Here is a 23851-nt window from a genome sequence, read left to right on the forward strand (position 1 = left end):
TAACATCCGAAGAACCTTTCTGTTTCACAAAAAGTTCTTTGTGGTGAAATAAGGTTCTTCAGATTATTAAAAAGACAAGAAAGAGATGGTTCTTTAAGAACCTTTTACTAAATAGTTCTATATATGTGGAACTAAAAATGGTTCTTCTGTGCATCGCTGTGAAGAACATTTTAAGCACCTTTATTTTTAAGAGTGTAGTTGCAGCAAATAATAATTTTCAGCAGTTTTACAGGGCAACATACATAGGATGTCTTGAGTGTTTTAAGAACTTTTATCAGAGATCTGAATCATTCTCAAGAAGGAAAAAGAAAAAAAAAGGAAGCGGCTTCATATGAGGGTGTGAAGATGGGTGTAAAAGCTGAAAATAGAAGCTTCTCTTCCTGAGAATGATGGTCAGTTTGTGCACCCTTTCAAAGTACAATTAATTGCATGAATGATCCAAAGACCTTCAGTCTGAAACAATACAATACAAATATGTTTTTCATTGGAAATAGTGTAATTAAATAGTTTTGTACCAAAAAATAAATTAATTAACAACCATTTTATTCAGATTTAAGTGTAATCTAGAATGTTTATACATTGTAAAGAAATGTGTTCGCTTTGTCTAATGAACAGTGTTTTCTCATATAAAGCCCCGTGTCAAAGCCTTAACCCATATATCAAGTAGAAATTCTCAAATAGTATGATACTAACATTTAAAATATATATATTTTAAAACTAAAAGATCCAAATGTTCTCATCTCTTCTCTATGTGGGTGGTATGTTTCGAGGCTCATGGGTGGTTGGAGAAAAGAAGAACCCGTGGTGTTAGTAACAGTACTAGGTAATTTCCTGTGCCTTTGCTGTTCAGAGTTTGAGGTCAAGCGATTTCCTTTTTGGTATGTCTCACTTGATGTTCCTCAAACTGAAGTGACAAACTTCGCACAGTTCCCTGCTAAGACATCTTAGATCATGTCATACATGCTCAACTGCCATTTTACATGATGGTAAGTACTCAAAATTTTGATCTTACAAGTTGAAGCGATTATTTCTTTCAGTGTGCTGATGTTTGTTTGTTTGCTCAGTTGTGCTGTAGATGTGATTTAACTCATATAAACATTTCACATGTATACAAAGCTGTGTTTTCACTGTTGTGCGGTCATGTGAAACATACCAAGCATGTATTTTAATACTAATATACAGCTTTAGCCAAATCTTTCACTAGAAGTCATGTGATTGTCAATGTTGAATTATAGCAATGTTCCCTAAACCACAAGTTTAGTAACACTGAACTGACCCCTTCTGAAGGATGTTTATTTTTATACACGTGAAAGCCTAAATACCTGTGTCGACGTTTACATTTAATGCTGTGTGTCGACGTTTGCTGTGGCAATGTGATTATTTTCCAAGATGCATTTCTTTCTTTCTTTTTTTCAGTAAAGATTTCTATAGCACCCCTTGTACCAAATAGCATCTTATTAATGTGTTTAAAAGGTTGTTTAAAAAAATTCAGGGTTGTTTTGTTTTCATACGGTCACATGGTAAATTGTACAAATAAAGAGCTGACCAGGTTTAACAATATTTAAGCATAAGTTAAAAAATGTGAGCACTACAGCAGAAATATATTCTGGACAAGAGTGAAGCTCTCGCTGCCTTAACATTTGGTGATGATGGGGAAGTCGTGGCCTAGTGGTTAGTGAGTTTTACTCCTAACCCTAAGGTTGTGGGTTCAAGTCTCGGGCCGGCAATACCATGACTGAGGTGCCCTTGAGCAAGGCACCGAACCCCCAACTGCTCCCCGGGTGGCGCAGCATAAATGACTGCTCCGGCTGTGTGTGTGTGTGTGTGTGTGTGTGTGTGTGTGTGCACTTTGGATGGGTTAAATGCAGAGCATGAATTCTGAGTATGGATCGCCATACTTGGCTGTATGTCACTTTCACTTAATTACTTTTACCATATATTCAACATAAAGCCTATGTGTTCATTGTTATCTATACAACCGACTGTATGCAGTGAAAGAGCAAATTGTTTTTTAACTGTTTGCCTACCACTTGTAAAGCGGGTGACACTTTATAATAGTCTTGGGAATATCTGCTGAGCAAATAGTCATCAGAAGAAATGTACACATTATTTTACATGTTAGAATAATGGAAGGATTTTTTTTTTTTGTCATAGAGTGAATATCAGTTGTAAACAAGTATGGAGAAAAGACACCGTGAGGGGACATTAGAGGGCTCCAGATCACACCAGTCAACATTAACAGGAACCCTGGCACTGAAGAACTTCACCATACCCAGGAAGAAGCGGACCTCTAGAGAAGGTTTTACTAGATTTTCTCAACAGCAAAATAAATAAATAAATAACATTTGTGATGGCATGCTAAACATCCAAACTGTTTTATGATAGTGCTGTTATAATCCAGAGCAACTGCTAAATTTGTCAGGTGCTTTTTGACTTCTTTTTGGTCAGTCCTTTTGGAGCGTTGTTCAGAGGAAAGCCGTGACTACAATCTCATTCAGACAAAACTGAGAGATGCCAAGCTGGACACTAGAGAGGACCGAGCAAATGCATGGGTCTGGAAAGATGTTTGTTTAGTGCACAATGAGGAGCTCCTTAAAAAGTTCTTAGAAAAAAGGTAACATGCTGGCCTGCTGTTACATTTTCACGTGAAAAGGCTTTGCTCTTGTGGCACCTCAGAAATTCAGAAATTAAAATAAATTTTCCACAATAAACAAATTTATTACACATAATTTCTGAACCTATTTGTTTTGTTTTCTTTGAATGTATGGATTTACTTGGGTTGTTACTAAATTCTGGTAAAATTTTCAAGTCAACAGCATCTTTAGAAATATATTTACTGAGAAAAAGGGTAAGATGTTCAATACTTATTTTACCTGTTGTATCTTTGAACGCTCATCTTCAGGGCAGAGATGCGAGCCAAAGGAAGACATGGGAGAGAAATGGAAGAAAGATTCTGTTTTTTAGCTTCATCGGATCAAATGGCAGCCCAGATTTATCGGCACGGTCTACAGGTTGGCAGCACTGTCCAGTATGCCTTGGGAAAGCCATCACACGGAGTATATCTCTTTAGGCATGTCGATGTGGCTCTGAAATCTAATACCAACGTATTAAGTTTGACAAAAGTTGTAATTTTCAAGGTTTGTTGAATGTTATACATTATACAATTATGAGTCTTATACAGTCTAAACATTGTGGAATGACATTTATTAATGGAATGACAGTAAGTAGAGAACATTGTTATGTTTTGGCGTTTCAGGTTCTTTATGGAAAGGTGAAAAAATCTGCTCCAAGCTTGGACTGGAACAAAACGCAGGATCCCACTGTGAGCTTTGACTGTCACATGTGTAAAGACGCAGTGTCTTATCGAGACACTCTTCACCAACAAGTTCTGGGCTCCTCTGTCAGTTGATTTAATCTCAGAATAGCAAATTATCTGATCAAATAGACTGGATAACTAACAGGAGTCTTCTTAAAAAACTTTGTCCTTCTAGGTTTTTCTGTTTGACTTTAACGAGAAGCAGGAACTCACTGAAAGACCCAGGCAGTGTTTGCCGTATGCTGTAGTTTCATTTGTTCCTGCTAGCAGTGCCATTCTGACTGTGCCTACAAACCTACCGCTCTCAGCTTCAGCGCTACCTGTTGGCCAAGTGCATGGTGAGATAACACAAACCTTTTTATTACGACTTCAAGCATGCCCATCATTATCAAATCAAGTTTATTTCTGTAGCACTTTTCACAATTCATATGAAGATATGTATGTTGCAGTCTTTAATCAATAATGTATTTGTTTATTTTATCCCTGAAAAATACAACAGACCATTTTAAGGCATGTAATTTGGCAAAGAGAAAAGGAGGCACTGCCACCATTACGTTCAAACACTTTGGCATGTCGGGCTGCTGTGAGACACCTCATTATACACCTCAGAAACCAGAAGTAGAAGCTGCATTTCAAAGGAGCGATATTCAAAACACTCTGTCATTCAACCCAAAACAGCACTGGATTGCTGCCAGTGAGGAAGCAGCTTCCAGTAGTTCAGGGCCAGTTATGGATAACACTGCCATCTCTCAAAGCTTGCTGGGAAAGAAATTATTCCTGAGTAATCACAAAAAGAGTATTGCAAACAATGACAATACATGGGACATAGTACCTCAAAGTCCACTGGACAAAATTTCTAGCTTGGTGTATTCTTCACGCTTGGTTAGTGATCCTCGTCTATCTAGACAAGGAACATATAAACAAACCAACCACTCAGAGGCCAAGGTAGCATACACTGGATCTGGGTGTGATAATAAGGAATGCCAACCATCTGATAAAAACCAAGAGGACAATTATGGATTTGCTGGAAATACGTGTGATTCAAAAGAGCCAACAAAGAAGGACACTCAAAGAGAAACCTCAAGGATCGACCAATGTTCGCATGCCCTGACATTGCCTTCAATGAAGTTATTCAAAATGAAATTCCAAAAATATGCTGCCTACTTTAGAATGAATGAGGAAGAGAGGCATCTAAACATATGGTCACAAGAAAACATGTCAGCAGAGCAAAAGCAAGAATTAGCTGACCGAATACATTTTTATGAAGGTTATTATCATAAGTATAAAAACGGATTGATCTTTCAAAATGTTAATGAGACAAAGAAGAAGTCCAGCGTTTCTCAAATAGAGCCCAAAGAAAATCACATTCTACAGACAAAAGACGATACGTATAAGCACAATCAGTCCTATGTGTGCCAACCAAGAAGTCATAATGCTGCAAGTTTGTCAGATAACAGGGGTAAATGTAGCACAACACTCATTCATGAGACCAGTCTTCTATATCATGCAGAATCTAGTGCAGTAATGTTGCCAGAAAAGGGACAGGATCAAGCACCAGAGACTAACCAGGACCATCCTGATAGATGTCTGGTTCACTCTTCAGATAAACTTTCAGAGCAGTCATTGGTGCTGACATCATTGAACCTAAACCTCACAGGTGAGAAAACTGAGACACAAAGTGTACATCTTGATCTCAGGCACCCAAGTCATTTAAGTTGTCCCTCTAATGAAGCTAAGCTTAATCACAGCATAGAAGGTGAAAGTGAGCTCTCCAGAAGAGCAGTAGAGGACTTAAAAGAGAATCAGTCTACTCCAGGTGATAACTTAGTTGAAAAGCTCAGCACTGGATCATGCCTTATGTATGCAAACAACGTCATGGATAACACAGTCATGGATATTGCAAGCTGTGTTGAAGTCTCTAGCTGTGGACCATCAGACAACTGTGACCTCAGTCCTCCCATGACAGTAAAGCAAAAGGAGGATGGGAAAACTGGCAGTGATGTTCAAGAGATGGGTACTTTTAGATGGATAAAATGTTGTGAAGACTCATCTCCAGAGCTTGATATGGAAACAGTAAAGCGGGATGGCAGTACTCACTGCGAATTGTACAAAAGAATTCAACTTGATCAACTGTTGCCAAGCATGTTTGAAAAGCATGTTTTTTCCTCAAGTACAGACAAAGATATGAGCAGACCTGTGGACAATATTTCCAAGCTAAAAAATGAAAGCAAAGATGACAGCGAAGCTGAAACAAACCTAAATATCAAAGTTACTCTAAAATCCAGCAAAACATCTGCTCATACTACAGAAGTGCTTTCTCTCTCTGAGCGATTTTCAAAAATCAAAGGCCTTCAAAAGAAATTGATTGAAAGAAACAACAAAATGATTCAAAGCAGAAGCGGAGGGTACAAAGAAACTGCAACTTGCAATGCTGAACTAATACAACTACTAGCTCAGAGGTACAGTAAATCGAAACTGTATGTAAAATACAACTACTTGAGCAGGCCAGGTTATAAGAAGTCATGCCTCAAAAAACAGCATACAGTTCTATCACTACGTCACTCTCTAAAGAGGAGCAAATATGTCAAGAAGACATCCTTCTGGAAAGCAAAGAGGAATATTAGCAGAGCAACTGTGTCAGCTGATGAAACATTAAACAGCAAAGCAACACCAGACTCTTCAAACAGTCAGTCTGAAATAGTCTTTACAGAACATGAAGATCAAGACCCAGACTCTAATTTAAGAATGTCTCACACATCTGATGATGGAAAATCATTGCATGTTCAGGGTTCTCAGGAGGCTACTGCCACTCTTCCTGAGCCCAAACTGATAGAGGAGCCAATAAATCCTACAGAAGATCTCTATAAAAATGATTCAGTCTGCACTGAGAAGGCAACAACAGATTTTACTCCATATCTAATCCCAGTAATAGTGGATAAAGGAGAACGAGTGAAGACAACCGAAAACATCTCCAATCAAAGCCAAATATCCTTGATCACATGCAGTAGCAAAAAGCAAGGGCGTAAAGAGTGCGAAGAGGAGAAAATGTTGCTAACTGTGACATCAGAGACTGGACTAAATCCGTTAAGAAAGGAGCTTTTCACATTTAAATTTACAGTGGATGACAATGTAGATGCTGATTGTAAGGCATCAGAAACACACAGTGATATGCCTGCAAGCAACACAACCAACAGTCATAAAACTGAGCTCAGGTCAAACGTGACTCCAGAAGCCAAGTTGATGGATGCTATCAATGCTACAGCTGAGACAGAAACTATAAAATGTAGTGAGCAAAATGCAAATACGAAGAATACTCCAAATGTACAGTGTTTTGAAGGAACAGAACTCATGTCTGCATATATCCCACATATGAACCAATCATGTCTCAAAATGTTTACCAACACATCAAATGTCCACAGTGTTTGGAGTACTGATTCTGAGGCATTTGGATACACAACATTAGATTCAAAGCAGTGTAGGTCAGAGGCTTTGAACTGTACATCAAATAATGTTGTAGATCTTACTGTTGATGATCCAGCTTTGAGTGTCCAGTGTGAGATTTCTTCAAAACGCACAAAGAAGAACAGCAACACCAGTTTGCTCGGTTCTGACAAATCACAAAGTACCCCGACAATCAGAGACAACTGTAATTTATCAAGGCCAGACCAAAATAAAACCGATGAGGCAAACTCACCAGAAACCCAGCTCATTTCTAAACTAAGAGATTATTTGACCAAATTTGAGTCCACTGTCAAGAAACAAGAGTCAGTGAATGAAGATCTTAAAGAAAGGCCAGTTATGTGGATAACACTTGACAGCACTGCACATAAACAGCAATTGTATGAAAAAAGCCAGTACTGTATGGTGAACGTTCCTTGCCTGATGTCTCATGGGGGTGAAACTGTTAAAAAAAACAATTCAAGTGAATACACTGAAGCCCCTGCTAGGAAGGTTCTTCGAAGGGAACATGCTCGACATGGAACTGATGTTTGCCTATTAGTGCCTGTTGAACCTAAGAGAGGCAGACGATCTTCTCAAACCAAACGAACCAGTAAGCAAAGATCAAGGAGGAGCTCAGTACCTAGTGTCAGTCCTGACAGTACCAGTGCTTTAGACACCATCAAAGATAACAGTCCTCTCCCTTTGGCCCCAGTGAATGACCGGAGTGCTGTTTTCCCAGAAATCTCCATCAATAACACCTTTAATGCCCAGTTACAGATGCAAAGAAAGCAAACAACAGCCCAACAAAATTCCTCTGTGAATCTGAATAGTATATATGAACGACAGAGTCAAGAGAATCAATCTTTGAACACTGTAAAAATCATTGATGATGGCAATGTGAGCAGTACATTCGCTGACAATAAATACAGCATCAGTGACATTTCGAACACTCTTAAAAAAGCAGACCAGACAGTCTCATTAACCGAACTTGGATCTTTGCAGTCTAAATGCAAAAGCATGTTGCAGCATTTTATTTTAAGTTTTGAACAAGATCAGAAAGTGCCATTTAATCAATCTTTTGTCTCAAGGTGTCTCATCTTAGAGCAATATTTGGACCATCCACCTGCACAAGTAGACCTGAAGTATGAAGCAGTGAATTCTTACTTGGAGTTGCAGATGATGATGGAAGCTTGGCAGTTTGTAGAAAACAAAATCAACTTTCTGAGCGGTAAACCCACGTTTAGGAGTTTGCTATGGTATGACCCTTCTCTTTATGGAGAACTGTACAAAGGTGAGGTTGGCTTTCAGCAGCAGTCATCATTGTTTGCTTCTTTTCAAAAGATCTTGGCACAAGAGGGCTACAGTAAACTGCAGGAATACTACAGTGCGGTATTCTCCTTGCACAAACAGCTCAATGCAGCCCCTGATGCGTCATACTACATGTATCTGAAAAGTAAGCGTGAGATCCTTGAGGCTGAGGCTGCACTCAGAAATGCCCACGACATTAAAAGCTTCTTTTTATCTGTACCAATGTCTGCAATGATCAATTTAGGAGACAGTTTGGAAAGACTGGAAAAGATACACAAAGTGATAATGACTTTTGTGGAGACACCTTCGGATCAGTTGCCAGGGACATTTGATGTGGGCAAAGCAGAGCATCTTTCCATCACATGCAGATATCTCCAAGAAAAAGCTCTTTTCATGAAGTCATGCAAAGATATGATTAGCAAAGTGTCATGGTTTGGAATTGAGCACCTTCTTTATGATGCCTCTAAGGTTCTAGTATGGCAAGACATGAGTCACGGTGCACCAAATGAAGTTCTCAAGACATATAAGAATTCAAACCCGCAGATTATTTTTGGGGTGACGGAGTCAGGTGTTACACTTGTAAACAAAGTGGAACAGCCCCCTCCATCCATAAATGGAGCAGAGATTTCAACGAAACAAAAGAGTGATGCTGCTCGGAAACGCAAGAGTTCACAGTTATGGGCGTCCTCTCAACCCAGTGTTGCACAGGTAAGATTCTGGTTTGTATATCCAGGGATTGTCCCTTATTTTATATTTTATCCGCTTTCATTTTTTTCCCCCTAAAAAAACACCAGTAACACTATATTTGAGTCCACTTTAGACATTCTACTAACAGTAAGTAACTTTGCAACTACGTCAACTAGCAGTCATTAGACTTTTAGTAGATGTCTGCTTAATATCTTCTAACACTTTGAGTCCACAACATACAACATACTGACTACGAGAAACTTTGCAAGTATATGTCAACTTATTCTACTAACCCTACACCTAACCTAACAGTTTACTCTTAGAGTTAGAATACATATAGTTACGTTTTCATTTAGTCATTTAGAAGATGTTTTTATCTAAAGCGACTTACAAATGCGAATAATGGAAGCAATAAAAATAAAAAAATCATGTGTAACTATAACAAGTCTCAGTTAGGTTTACTTAGTACACGTAGCAAGTTTATTTTTTTTAGTATATAATATATAAAAAGAAAACAGATAGAATAGAGCAAGCTAGTGTTAAAGGCATATTCTGCTTTTGTTAATTGCATAAAAATAAAGAAAAACAAAAAGAGTTTTTCACGATACGGTGTGTGGGTAGAGGCAGGATGATGAAGATGAATAAGTTCAAACACACATTAATAATTCCAAAACAGGTACACGCCTGCACATACACGCACATACAGAACTAATAATGACACAACAAGAACAGGAATGACCAAATATGGGCACATGAGGGAGAAAACACCACAAACAGTCCTGTGACAGTGATAGTTTAAGAAAACAAGCAGTAAATGAATAGAGTGCAAGTCTAAAAGGGACAAGTATTTTTAAGAATAGATTTAGAATAGAAAGAGCCAGAGTTAGAGGGTCAAACAAAGGAAGATATTGTTTTTAAGAGAGTGGAAGAATGAATAGAGTTTCTTTAGCTGATTCTTGAAGATGGCTAAGGACTCAGCTGCTCGGATTGAGTTGGGCAGGTCATTTTAGGGAGGGGAGGGAACATTTAAAGACATTTAAAAGTCTTTGAAAGTGGTTTTGTGCCTCTTTGGGATGACACCAATAAAGCAATGTTCACTTGCAGAACACATGCTTTTAGAGGGCACATAAATCTGAAGTAATTAATTTTGTTAAAGGGGTGCAGAACAAGTGGTGGTTTTGTAGGCAAACATTAATGCTTCAAATTTTATGTGAGCAGGTATTGGTAACCAGTGCAAATTGATAAACAGAGGTGTGACGTGCATTCTATTTGACTCATTAAAAAATTATTTTGCTGCCCAGTTCTGGATTAATTCTAAAGGTTTAATAAAAACTGGCTGGAAGTCCTGCCAAGAAAGCACTGCAATTTTCAAGTCTGGACAGAACAAGAGCTTGAACAAGGAGATCCGAAGTATGTTTCGAAAGAAAGTGCCTGATCTTCTTGATGTTGAATAAAGCAATTCTGCAGGATCGGACAGTTTTAGCAATGTGATCAGAGAAAGGCAGCTTATCATCAATCATAACTCCAGGGTTTCTGGCTGTTTTGGAAGGAGATATGGTTGATATGCCTAACTGGATGGTGAAATTGTGATGAAATGATTGGTTTGATGGAACCACAAGCAGTTCTGCCTTGGCAAGGTTGAGTTGAAGGTGATGGTCCTTCATCCGTCTATAAATGTCTGTTAGACAAGCTGATATGCGATCAGCTATTGTTGGATCATCAGGATGGAATGAGAGGTAGAGTTGAGTGTCATCAACATACCAGTGATATAAAAAGTAATGTTTCTGAATGACAGAACCTAGTGATGCCTAGTGATACAGAGAAGAGAATTGGTCCAAGAACTGAGCCCTGAGGCACCCCAGTAGTTAGATGTTGCCACTTAAACACCTCACCTCTCCAAGATACCTTGAAGGACTTATCTGAGAGGTAAGACTCAAATCACTGGAGTGCAGTTCCTGAGATGCCCTTTGCCAGTAGGGTTGACAAGAGGATCTGGTGGTTAACCATGTCAAAAGTAGCAGACAGATCCAGCAAGATAGGTAATGAAGATTTGAAATCCGCTCTAGCCAGTCTTACGGCTTCAACAACTGAGAGAAAGGCAGTCTTGGTTGAATGCCCACTTCTGAAACCAGACTGGTTGCTGTCGAGGAGGATGTTCTGTGTGAAAAATTTAGAGACCAATATGTTGATTTTGGTACCCACATGTTGACAGGTATTTGTACATTGTGTGAAGATTAAAAGTCAACATGTTAACATGAAAGGGTTAACTTTATTGATAACTTTTAAATAAAACTTGCTTTTCTTTATAATGCTATAATGTACAGCACTCATTTGGTATGGCTACTTACATCAACTACAACACCCATGTTTTACAATCCAATAATCAGTTACTAATGAATAAACTACAGTTTTCCTCACTGTAAATTCTCTTTCACATGGAAAGTCACGTTTCACATCTGACTTTAATGGTGTTAGAACTGCTAGAACTGGATGATAGAGATGTTTAATTCCATTTGGTTGCAAGGAAAAACATTGTGTATCTTTCTAAATGTTTGTTTGTTTTATCCTCTAGAGTGTAAAGGCTGATAAGGATGTGGCTTATAAAATGGCTAGGAGGTAGGAGACACTTTTACAATTTAATTTAAGAATAAAAGAATCAGTCTCTAATGCATTCGTTTTGAGTGCATTTTTTAAAATCCTAAAATGTGTGGGTAATGAATGTTTTCCAACATCTTCAGGCCATCTCTTTCACCCCTAACGCAATGCAATGGTGTGAAATCCCCTTTCCAATCAACTTCTGCAAGCCGTGTTGAGATCCCGACCCCTTACTACCCTCTTCCTCACGGAGTGGATCCGGGGCATTGGGGAATGGTTGGAAGCATTGCTGCTGACTGGAATGCCTCGAACTTCCCACCTAACCTCCCACCTTCACCTTCCATGTCTCATGCAAATTCTCTTCATTTGTCTAATAGATGGACGACTTCATCACATTCTGATGACAGGAGATCTTTAGCAGACATACAAAGACCTCAACAGCCTTCAGTCTCTGCTCCCCAAGCAACTTTACGAGGAGATTCTTGTGTCTCACGTCTTGCACCACATTGTCCTGTGCTCTCACAAGAACAAGTAAACCATTTCAATTTATCCATGACACAACCTTATAGTTTACCAAATTGCCCTTCGGATGCAAATTTGATCCCTCCACCTCTCTCGGTTCAGGCTTTGACACATGTCCCTATGCCCAGCGCGATTACAGCAATTCATTACCCCTATTTCCTTCTGAATGGACAAACATACACCACAGACTCCAATGCAGCCATTCACCCTAATACTAGATATTACCCTAACACCATTTAGGGCAAATGTACTATGAGCTATGAAATGGAATCACATGTGAGTCAGTGTTATTTAGTGAAATGAAGTTAAGTGAAGTGATGTGTGGCCAAGTATGGTGACCCATATTCGGAATTTGTGCTCACACACATTATAAACACACACACACACACACACACACACTGTGAACACACACCCAGGGCATTGGGCAGCGAATACAGCTGAATTATATCAAAGAACTAGTTTAACATCTTAAAACTGATTCATAAATGTAGTTGGTGCTTTTAAGCAAATGTACTTTAATGTGAAGTAAATGTATATATGATATAACATACATTTTCTGGTAAAACCTTCCATGTAATGTAAATAACAATGTTTTATACAATGACTTGATGTTCAGTTACTTTATTTTAGTATTTATTGCAATTAAATTTGTTTTCTACAAGTTAATATCAATTAATAAATGATTTGGTGTAAAACATCCCAAATCAGTTGTCCGCACGTGATGCCTTGTGTTTCTGACTGACTGGTTGTACACTGCATTCACAGAATAACTGATTAAAGCGTACAGCTTATAGAATGATCTTCATTTATTAATAATGAAAAGATGCAAGACCATTGCACACATCTATATCATTTGTGAAAAATCATTTGTGAGTTGTTAGTGGTCTTCCTGCCCGCAGGGGGCAGCACCTCGCGCAGAGCGCTCAGGAGCGTGCCGTTCCTATGACGTCACGGGCGGAGAGCGCGGCGGCCATTACACAGCAGCGCGTTTATGAGGAAGGTCGGAAGCGCAACGAGCCAACGGAAAATTCACGAACTACAGACCGCGGATACCGTCAAAAGACATCTATCAGTCACCATTAAGTATAGATGAAAAACACCCGTGACACGACGTTTCGTGTTTAATGAGCTGATATCCGAGTTTAACGGCGGTGTTTGGTGGTTGTGTTTCGCGTCGGCCCAGCGCAGTGCTCTTTTAATTACCGGAGAATCGGCGACAATTACCGCAGGAACGCGCCGGTGATGGATGATAAAACGTTCACCAAAGAATTAGACCAATGGGTCGAACAGCTGAATGAGTGCAAACAGCTGACCGAGAACCAAGTGAGAACACTCTGCGAGAAGGTAAAGGACCTGTCAGGTTTATAACACATCATTAGGTCACATTTATCAATTTATAAACATAAACGATACCCCTGTTACATTTGACGTCATTACAAGAAATAATATGTATACATCGTTAGCATATTTAAAATCCATGACGGTTCTTTGGACATCATGAATGAGATGTGCATACAAACGTATGTCGATATAAAAACGAGTAACGTTATTATTATTTTTTTAAATAAATTTATTCTATATTGTGGCTAAATATAAGTGCGAAGGGTTTTATTATTATATTTAATCAAAAAATTCTACCAAAGTCTGTCCATTTTATGATTTCCGTGTGTTTCCAACACCACAGCCATCACACGTCAGGGTACTAGTGTTCATTGTTGTCAATCTATATAGACAGGTTAGAGTTGGCTGTGTTTTTTTGTACCTTATTCATCCTTATCTGTAATATTTTGCATAGATTTGTTTTGTTTTTTACAGTGTGTAGACTTGAAATTTGTAGAGTTGTAGACCGACTGTGTGGTTAAATGGTAACCTCCAGCAACTTCTCTCTATTTACTTTAAAACAGTCACTACATCTTGCGCTGTTTACAAATGATACAGACCTTACCTCACTAGATGACATCACGGCTGTCTGATGTCATCGTGACTTCATATATATAGACTCGGACATCAAACAGTGCTCTTTAAAAGATACAAAAATAAGGGTAAAAAAGTTTCATTAATAATAAATCGAAGAAATGAAAGTGCAATATTTCAGTCAACATAAAGATTAGTGTTGTCACGGTACCAAAATGTCAGTGTTCTGTACCAATGCTAGTGAAAATCCACGGTTCTCTGCACCAATTTTGGTAAGGGTACCTTCCTGTAGCTCAAACACCAGTGTGTGTCTGGTAAAATGCATGCAATCAATATAGCATAATTCTCTGTGGATGATATTAAATGTAGTCAGGCTTTATCAGGAGTGTTTCACTGTGTCTGAGGTGAAGCTGGTTTTTGCTTAAGCATTGAGAAAGACATGAGGCTACACTGTTGTGAATTAACAGGGTACATCACGTAACATCAGTCTATGTAAGGTAGCAAAAGCCTTATTGTTTTATAAAATTATTTGCATATTAAAATTTGAGGTCACAGTCATTAAAATGCAAATTCATTATGTTTCATTATTCTGCTACATCTAATCCTCTGGCATAACGGATTGTTGCCATTTAACAAAAATAATATTTTTTTTATAGCGAAGCAACAAGTACAGTTAGCCCACTGTTCAATACATAGCTTATCTTTTTAACCACGGTTTCTAGTTCAGTTCTGATGGCTTGACAGCAGAATGTTTTTGCAGCTAATTAACAACAAAAAACTACTGTTAACCTATGAACACTGGAAAAGCGTGAGTTATTATGTCTACTTAAAATGTATTATATATTTATATATAAATATATTTATGACGTTCCAGGAAATCCCTAACATAAAACGTTAAACATTTTGAACGTTATAGTTTTGATTTTGAACAATAAACACTTGCCTGCAACAATAAATGGTTTATCTGTGTTTTTGAATCGACATAGCCTTTATTACAGTATAGACTATATTTAACGCCTCATTCTGTGATAAGAAGCCACATCAGATCACAAAAGGAAGTTATTTCAAACTCTGGACTGATAAGTAAAAAGTTGTTTTCTCTTAAAAGATTTAAAAACACTTAGAGAAAATCATTACAAGGGAAGAGGCTCGGTGTGTGCATTGCTTTTTCAAATGCACGATATAAGCGGGGAGGGATTTTCTTGTATCAGCACGTGAACTCACTGGCACACACACAGTCGATTCTGAGAGAAATATAACACAATTATTTAAATGTAAAACCGCAATTCACAAGCACGTATTGAACCATGAATGACATAGCGAACAGTTCAATATTGTAATGAGAATTGTGACATCCCTAATTTGTTGTATGATGAACCAAAACTGTTGACCGCTCATCACTCTGCTTTCTTGACAGTGAGTTACTCCGTTTTTTGTGTGTTTTGGACTGTTGTTAAGAGCAATACCACACTCAAAACTGGGTGATATTGCTCAATCTAAAGGTGTTTTTATAACTGTCACAACTTGCCATGCTGACGTTTGAAATTCTACCCATATAACACTTCAGAAAGAGCAGAGAGACATTTTTTCTTCTTTGGGTTGGCCAGTAAGTCTTCATATAACAAAACTTGAAGCCTTTACCAAGTATACACATGGAGCAAAAATGTAAAAATAGCCCCCCACCCCTAAATACGGAGTACTCGAGTAGACCCCGTGATCGCAATGCCCGTCCCTTATATGCACTTGATCTGTACTGGCCTAAATCTGCGTATTCTTGCACACAATCAAAAAGAGGTAAGAGTAAAACAGTGTTTACTCTGTGCTAAATAGAGATGTCTCCATGGAAACACACTAATACAGGCTCCATACTGGTGTGGGTTGATCTCTCAGCAGATATTGATTTGATTTCACAGCGATACAGAGTGCACAGACATGGCTTCTTTTAATATTTCATGTTTAAAACCTGCTTCTGTTACCCTGAGCTTTTTTAGTGTGTTCTAGCTTTAGTGGCTCATATTATCAGCCTTTTCTGATGTTAGTTTGAGTGGTGCTTGCCTGGTCTATTAGTAAAGCGCACCTCTTTTCACACCAAAAAAGCACACAAGACCCATGAGTTGAGGAATTGTTGTTCAGACAGTGGGTGTGATTACTTGATCAAACACTACTAATAAAGTGTGAAAATTGTCCAAAGCAAACTTGGTGCTTTAGTTGTGTTAAACAAGGCTGGATGTGTTCAGCTTATTCTTACTAAAAACAACTTTGGTGTACAATGCACTGCTGTAGAAACTAACTAGCTAGTTTTCTGAACATGAGCATACCTTTGTTGTTTGAACCACATTGGTTCAACAATATAGAACTGTTTTTATTTTATTACACTTAATATCAGTATACTTATACACTTAATATGACATCGTCGACTTGATAGCACAGATATGGTTTGAAAAGAGCTGGATGATGATGTCACTGAATTCAGTGATGAACTGCCTTTAACTGAAAGTTGACTGTTTACTGTTGTCCTTTTGCATTATTGACAGACTATTGTCCTATATTATTACTGTAAAGCTGCTTTGACACAAGCTGTGTTGTTAAAAGTGCTATTTAAATAAAGGTGACTTGACGTATTGAAGTCACATGTCAGTTGTGGAGTAAAAATGCCAGCATGCCGCAAAAATGATGCAAATATTGAGGAAATTGTGGCAGAAGGAAGTTTTGGTTTTAAGCTAAAGTAAAACACCACCACTTAAACCAGAGAAGATGAACACGCTGGTATTCTTGTGAAAAGAAAATTGTTAATTAAAAATTGTTGTTGTGCTTCTTGATTAAGAATTACAATGAATCCATCTTTTGTTTTAGTCTTAAAAAGTGAAAGGTTTATAGATAAAAGCAAAACAGACAATTATATTTTCCTGTAAAAGGTGACACCAAGATTGCAAATTACGCATGAATTTTATTTTATATATTGTAACACAGCACAAGAACAATTCACATTGACAAAATTTGAATAACAAATAATGATGTAAAAGAACGGGTTGAAAGTTGAACACTTTGGTTACCGTGTAACTGATCTATAATGAAAGTTTGTCAGCATTTCTTGATAAAATCCCATGTTGTAGCAAAAAATTAAAACTGCAACCTAATTATGTGCTTGTGTGACCAACTGAGAAAATCGCAAAAAAAAACAACAATTTGGAAGAATGAGTCTAGAGTCCTTTTTGTGCATTTATACTAAATGTATAAGAACAATTTTTATTCCAATATCTAGAAACCATATAGTTACATATTACATGGTATTGGGGTGCTATATGTGTGTTTTTATCTAGAGGTCGACCGATTAATCTGCCTATTTTTGGTATTTATTCATTAGCTGGCATCATCTGATTGTGCTGCAGATTAGGTCGATTTAGAGGCAGGCGGGCAGTAGGGATGGGACGGTATGAAAATTTAATATCACGATTATAGTGACTAAAATTATCACGATTATCAATATTATCACGGTTTTGTTGAAACGAGATGAAAGTGTTCAAAAATAGTTGATGCTCACACTGAAAACATTTCAGCAAGTTTTATATTTAATAATCAACAAACAACTAATAAAACAAGCAACTCTATGCACTTAATTTAAAGAAAGATTAAATTCTGTGGCATTTCCTTCCTTACAATGAAAAGTGTAGAAGCATAGAAAAGCATAGAAAAGTCACTGACTTTCGCCATTCCTTCTCGAAAAAAAAACAAAAAAAACATTGTGCGCTGCGCTTGCGTCAGACTGTTGCTGGCTGGACATGATTTAATAGTGAGTTATTAAAACCGCGATAATCAAACACGGTTTTAATGATAATTCATTTTTAAATGATATTACTAACCTTCAGCACATTTTATCACGGTTATCAATAAAACCGGTTATCGTCCCATCCCTAGCCGGGCAGCTTAGCGTTGTTGTGAGGCTGCGTGAGAGACGAGCAGCAGAGGCGTGTTCACACACCGCTTCAGCTAATGGCAGGGCAACACAGCCCATTTTTGAAAGCAGAATCACATTTTACCTGACTAGAATTAATGTCGGATCTCATTCATAAGTGCAACAAGTCATTTGCATCTGAAAGTAGAAACACGTTCAATTAAAACGAAACCTCTGGGCTGATTATAATGTGCACATTAACTTTCCTCATGAAATGTGTGTGTAGGTCTGACAATATCCTCCATGATGTCATCACTCGCAGGCTGTGTAATATGTGTGAAATCTTTTATTTTTATCACTATGGCAATCTGACTTATAGCAGTGTCCAGTGTTTCCTACACATTGAGTTATTTGTGATTACTCGTCACTATATCAAAACTGACTGAAGGATTATATTTTGTTGAATAAAATGAGCTAAATGAATAAAATGTGTTTTGTTATTGGTAGTAGAAGATCTTACAACCATGATTGGCCAAAAATGCTTTTAGGAAACACACCCCTGATTGGGATTTTGAAACATCAGATATCTTTCTGCTTTCAAACATTAACCTCTGCCTGATACACTGTCCTGTTCTTACACCCACAGGCTAAAGAGATTCTCACTAAAGAGTCCAATGTGCAGGAGGTGCGCTGTCCTGTCACAGTGTGTGGAGATGTGCACGGCCAGTTTCATGACCTAATGGAGCTCTTCAGAATTGGAGGGAAGTCACCTGACACTAACTACTTGTTTATGGGTGACTATGTAGACAGAGGATATTACTCAGTGGAAACAGTCTCACTTCTTGTTGCTCTAAAGGTACGCTTACTAAATTCACCACAGCGGTCTTGCAAACTTTTCACAAATTTTGACAGTTGATTTGTCTGCTTCGTTTGTAGGTTCGCTATCCAGAACGCATCACGATATTGCGGGGAAACCATGAAAGCAGACAGATCACACAGGTGTATGGGTTTTATGACGAGTGCTTGAGAAAATACGGCAACGCAAACGTCTGGAAATATTTCACAGACCTCTTTGACTACCTACCCCTCACAGCTCTAGTGGATGGGCAGGTGAGGAATATGACTTCTCTTCTGGGAAATGCATAAGAATAATACCAGAGGAGTTTAAACTCCTCTCACAAAATTATTACAAAGTTATTATCAATAGAGTCAGCCTGGGAATCCTCTGACAGGTGCTGATAGTTAATAACTCGTGTTACTCTCTGGGTGTCAGATCTTCTGTCTGCACGGTGGCCTCTCTCCATCTATAGATACGCTGGATCACATTCGTGCACTGGATCGTCTGCAGGAGGTGCCACATGAGGTCAGTACAGCTACAGATTGCGTCCACGCTACTAGCAGTGTCTAGTGGCTTAAAAGTTATTTAAAAAATTGTATTCTAATATTACTGTAGAGTAAAATCCAAATCTAGTTGAGTGTTTTAGAAAAAAAATATCTTAAATATGTTTACATTGTCATCTAGCAGACGAAACCGTTTGGCTAATTTGCTGGATATGAAAAATGCTCTAAATAAATTGACCAATAGCATTGCAAGTTCTGATTTGAACCAACTTTTAGAAATACTGGACATGTTATATTTACCATATATATATATATATATATATATAACTTTATTTATATAGCGCTTTATACAAAATACATTGCGTCAAAGCAACTGAACAACATTAAATACAGTGTGTCAATAATGCAAAATGATAGTTAGAGGCAGTTCATCATTGAATTCAGTGATGTCATCTCTGTTCAGTTTAAATAGTGTCTGTGCATTCTCACACTCGTTCACCATGACCTGCAGTGCATTATGGGCTTTCGTTTGCGCTTATCAAGATCAGATTCATGGGTTTTAAGCCAGACTTTATCTCCTCATCTTTTATTAGCTCCTTATATAACCAAGATAACGGCTATGCTTGTAAATGTTGAGTATTTAAATCTTTTAAGATGTGTGGCATCTATATTAAATATTTGGCTCGTTTATGGAGAATGGCTGCACATCTGTGTGTGTTTCAGGGACCCATGTGTGACCTTCTGTGGTCAGACCCTGATGATCGCGGTGGCTGGGGAATCTCTCCACGAGGAGCTGGTTACACGTTTGGACAGGACATTTCTGAGACCTTCAACCACGCTAACGGCCTCACGCTGGTGTCCCGCGCTCATCAGCTGGTCATGGAGGTGAGATCCACCGTCCAGTTCTTCACAGCCCTTCAGAAGTATAAAGCTCATAATCAGAGCAAATAAAACTACTTTTTCCCCCCACAGGGATACAACTGGTGTCATGATAGGAACGTTGTCACTATCTTCAGTGCGCCAAACTACTGCTATCGCTGTGGAAATCAGGCAGCCATTATGGAACTGGATGATACTCTTAAATATTCATTGTAAGTTGCACATCTTATGATAATCTTGTCCTGGCATATAAAATGTGATTTCAGATACTTTTATATTTAATTTGGCTCTCTTCGAGAATACAAATGAAGCCTATTTCTTAGACTATAAAGTTTTTTTTACTTGATCTTTTTGGCATTACTAACCCCAAAATATTTTATTGCTACCTGCAATGCAAACAGTCTTTAATTTTAAAGTCAAGTGTGTAATTGCCTGCAGAATGACACTTGAAAGATGTACATGAATGCACTTGTTTTGGACACTTCAGTTGGGCCCTCTGAAATCTATATAATTTTTTCCAAGTTCCATTTTTTCCCTTTACGTTTTTGAAGACTCTGTTTGAATGGTTAAATTAAATTGTATTCATCAAAAGGCATGTCTAATTAATTTAAATAATGAAACTTACGATATTCAACAGTAGTTTAAACGTTGAACAAAAATTAAAATTTGAAGGTCCTATGAAGTTTTTCTCGAATTCAGTTTTAATTGTACCAAATGCATTTAATATTCTGGATTCCATTTTAATGAAACATTTGTTTCAGAAAAGTAATATTTCATTAAATATTAAGTCAAAAGCATAATAAAGCAAAACATTTATTTATTATTATTATAATCCCCCCAGAAATACTGTTGTGTGTTTACACTTTTTTGGTAAATTTTTCTGGTAAATATTCCTTTAAAAAAATAATGTTTTAATTATTTTATTAATAGTAGTAGTACTATCATTACATAAAGTAATATTTCTGTCATGGTTTCTTCAAACACTTTTATTTTGATGGGTTCCTTTGAAGATGAAACCACATATCTGCTCCATTAATTCACATCACATAACATTACATGCAGGATTGATATTTATATGGCGTACACAAACACTAGTCCATATTGCATTTTGATCTGTGTACTGAAATAATTTTTTTCTTTTCTGTGTTAACTACATTAGTAAATTCCATTTTTATGATTTGTTTCCACGATTCCTTCCATGTTCTCCACATTGCGAAAATCAACCCATAAATGTCCCACTGCATATTAAACCTGGATAAGAGACAGAATAAATTACTCTTACAGTAATAAAACTAATGACAGTCACCATTAAAAACAGTGGGAATAAAAAAAAACTCCAAACAGCTGTGAGAACTGTGGGGTAAAATGTGCTTGATTGCAAAGATGTCCAAGTGCAAAGATTCTGAATGCTTCATTGCCTTATGCAAAATATTTCTTATTGACGTCTTTTGAAAGAAAGTCAGTTGAACAGTGAGCTGTGCATTTAAGCAGCTTTTCTTCTTTTCCCCAGCCTTCAGTTTGATCCAGCTCCTCGACGTGGAGAACCTCACGTCACCCGCCGCACCCCCGACTATTTCCTATAAGCGAGCACTGGCCTGCCATGAAAGAGCTCTGAAGCAAGCGGAAAATGATGACAAATCCAAACGTCTATACATCTGTTCACCCAATGTGTATATATGATGGGGGAAATATTATGACACCGCAACACTAACACGGACCAAAATGTGCCATACAAGCATTAAATGCCCAAATCCGATCGCTCTGTCTCAGTACTGCTACAAAGTGTCTCGTTTTAGCCTATAGTGCAAATTGCCTGCTGTATACAATGAATAGAGATGTTCCCTTTGTTCTTCAATTGTAAAAAGAAAAAGAAAAACAAGTGACTAGCTTTCTCTCTCACAGTATCTCTGGATATTAAGAAAGTCCTTTAAGTTGGCAATGCCAGGCATGTCAAAAACTGTAACATTTTATACAAGTGCACAAGCTGACATCCTTTCCGTATCTTCACCCAAAAAAGAAAAAAAAAAACTATTGGGAAGGAATGTTGTAACCGAAGGACGTGCCTCTTCCATTCTGGGAGTGTACACACACACACACGTGTATATTGACTTTATCTGATTGTCCCTCTTAGTCTAATCTTCCCCTTCTCTTTTCTTTTGTGTTACCGGTCTTCTGTGTATTTGTCAATAAGTGATAGCCTCTTCTTTGGTGCATCTGAACTAATAAACTTTTAATCACAAGCTACTCAAAAACTACACACTAGTTGTGCTTTTGTTTGAGATGTATTTTTAATGTTATCCATGATTAAACAATACTGAAACAATACTGATAATGTGAAACAGGACATGTCAGCGGCCATAAATGTAGAATTGCGTTTTATTTTTCTTCAATTGACCGTGGATAATTTTTCAAGGTTTGACTGGTTAGCTCAATCCCCTGCTGATACAAGTTGTAACTACACTGTCTTCAAAGAGTTTATTCATTCATAGACGGTCCCAAATATTTGTATTCTGAAGATAAACAAAACCAATTCATTTGTGTTATACCAGTGACTGATTTTTTGGATTGGGGTCTGTTTTAGAGGGTTTGTTCCAAATGAGTAACCGCCATTGATGCTAACGTTAAAAGAAAACGCAAACGTTTTTCCATATTCCACTTGCAAATTTTCTAACCTCCACTTAGACGAGTTGATACGTGCCTCTCCCGTCTCCGTGCATGCAATCAATCGCTGTAGCACTGTTGCCCACTAACTTTAAGATGAAGTTGCTAAAGGCCGAACGATTTATTGCTAAATGATGTGACGTCGGGGCGTGATGACGTCATTACTTATTTGCAACGCAAAACTGAATATTTATGTAATATACAAAGAACACAGTTTTCTCAATTTTTCTGGCCACCTCAGCAAAAATATTAAAAATTTTAATTAAGATTTGCTTATATATTGAACAGTTACACTCTTTTGAACAATCACTGTTTATGTTGTCTGTTTTCTTTTTAAGTTGTGAAATGAACAATTAAACAACAATTAAAGCACTGTATTCATAGTTAATATGCTACCTAAATGAACAACAATTATACATGTTAATAACAAGGTATCAGTAAATTAACAAATATATCAAACAATTGTAGCTAGCATTTTAACTTGAATGTGATATGTGTCTCTTAGGATGGTGTTCTTGTCTGGTTAGCTGTTCAGTGTTTACTCTGGCACTTTCATTCACAATATAGTGTACACTGTCATTAATTCCACTAGTTCCAGAAACTCAATTCTTTGATGATTCATAAATTAGCAAGCAAATCATCTTCACTGTCCAGCTGCTTTGTCAATGAGCTGGTATTAGCAAAAGTGGATGCAATGGCTTTAAAACTGTATGCTGCACTGGTGCCAAACTGTTATACAATGTCATTGGGTAGTTTATCCTGGTAACAAGTATCACTAGCCAGCTTCAGTCCATAACGCACAAGGAATATGGAGCCAAGAGTGTGCAGTGACAGTCTATTTTTTAAACTGACTTGACCACACTTATTTGGCTAAACAGCCGTTCAACATCTGCATTTGAGTGTGGCAAAGAGGATGCAGTCAGTGCAGCTTTGCACAGTTCTTCGAATGGTTTTGACCCGGAAGTGTCTGTGTAGTTATACACTTCCCTTTAAAACTCAATGGTATTTTCTGATGATTCTTCATTGGGAAACAATTTTGTAATTTGTCTGGGGCTAGTACCCCAGTAGCTCAGGTACATTTATAATTTTTTGTGTTGCATTTATTATGCTTCATTGTTTCCTTAACACTGCACAGAGCAATGTTTCATAAGATTTCAAAATTGTCTTGCAGCCTTGTTTGCAGCTCCTTGCTTAGAGCAACAACATAATTGATGCATCATCTCTGAAGTACCTTTTCATCCTCTAGAGCAAGACTTGAGTTGGGACATTGTGCTTTCAAAAAGGTACCCAAAATA

The 23851-nt window shown here is 37.6% G+C and overlaps 2 protein-coding genes across 2 annotated transcripts; both read left to right on the forward strand.

The window, feature by feature from the left end:
- Positions 1 to 717: 717 nt before the first annotated feature.
- LOC132127235 (uncharacterized) lies at positions 718 to 11404 on the forward strand. Its single transcript, XM_059539011.1, has 8 exons — positions 718 to 986; positions 2155 to 2299; positions 2449 to 2614; positions 2903 to 3137; positions 3257 to 3400; positions 3492 to 3654; positions 3816 to 8773; positions 11325 to 11404. Exons 2-8 carry the CDS (start codon positions 2179 to 2181, stop codon positions 11370 to 11372), a joined length of 5835 nt encoding a protein of 1944 aa, XP_059394994.1. The 5' UTR covers positions 718 to 986; positions 2155 to 2178; the 3' UTR covers positions 11373 to 11404.
- A 1430-nt stretch (positions 11405 to 12834) lies between these two features.
- ppp2cb (protein phosphatase 2, catalytic subunit, beta isozyme) lies at positions 12835 to 22150 on the forward strand. Its single transcript, XM_059538537.1, has 7 exons — positions 12835 to 13213; positions 18322 to 18531; positions 18612 to 18785; positions 18949 to 19038; positions 19740 to 19901; positions 19989 to 20107; positions 21406 to 22150. The coding sequence occupies exons 1-7, from the start codon at positions 13112 to 13114 to the stop codon at positions 21476 to 21478; spliced, it is 930 nt and encodes a 309-aa protein (XP_059394520.1). The 5' UTR covers positions 12835 to 13111; the 3' UTR covers positions 21479 to 22150.
- The last annotated feature ends 1701 nt before the right edge of the window (positions 22151 to 23851 follow it).

This window comes from Carassius carassius, chromosome 45 (assembly GCF_963082965.1).
Source record: "Carassius carassius chromosome 45, fCarCar2.1, whole genome shotgun sequence".
In the NCBI taxonomy this organism is placed as follows: Eukaryota; Metazoa; Chordata; class Actinopteri; order Cypriniformes; family Cyprinidae; genus Carassius; species Carassius carassius.

Excerpts from the sequence above, each read along its gene's own strand:
- LOC132127235 (XM_059539011.1), top strand. The coding sequence starts at position 2,179 with ATGGAGAAAAGACACCGTGAGGGGACATTAGAGGGCTCCAGATCACAC. Across the intron at positions 2,300-2,448 it reads GAAGCGGACCTCTAGAGAAG|TCCTTTTGGAGCGTTGTTCA; the intron begins GTTTTACTAGAT and ends CTTTTTGGTCAG. Across the intron at positions 2,615-2,902 it reads AAAAAGTTCTTAGAAAAAAG|GGCAGAGATGCGAGCCAAAG; the intron begins GTAACATGCTGG and ends GCTCATCTTCAG.
- ppp2cb (XM_059538537.1), top strand. The coding sequence starts at position 13,112 with ATGGATGATAAAACGTTCACCAAAGAATTAGACCAATGGGTCGAACAG. Across the intron at positions 18,786-18,948 it reads CAGCTCTAGTGGATGGGCAG|ATCTTCTGTCTGCACGGTGG; the intron begins GTGAGGAATATG and ends TCTGGGTGTCAG. Across the intron at positions 20,108-21,405 it reads GATACTCTTAAATATTCATT|CCTTCAGTTTGATCCAGCTC; the intron begins GTAAGTTGCACA and ends TCTTTTCCCCAG.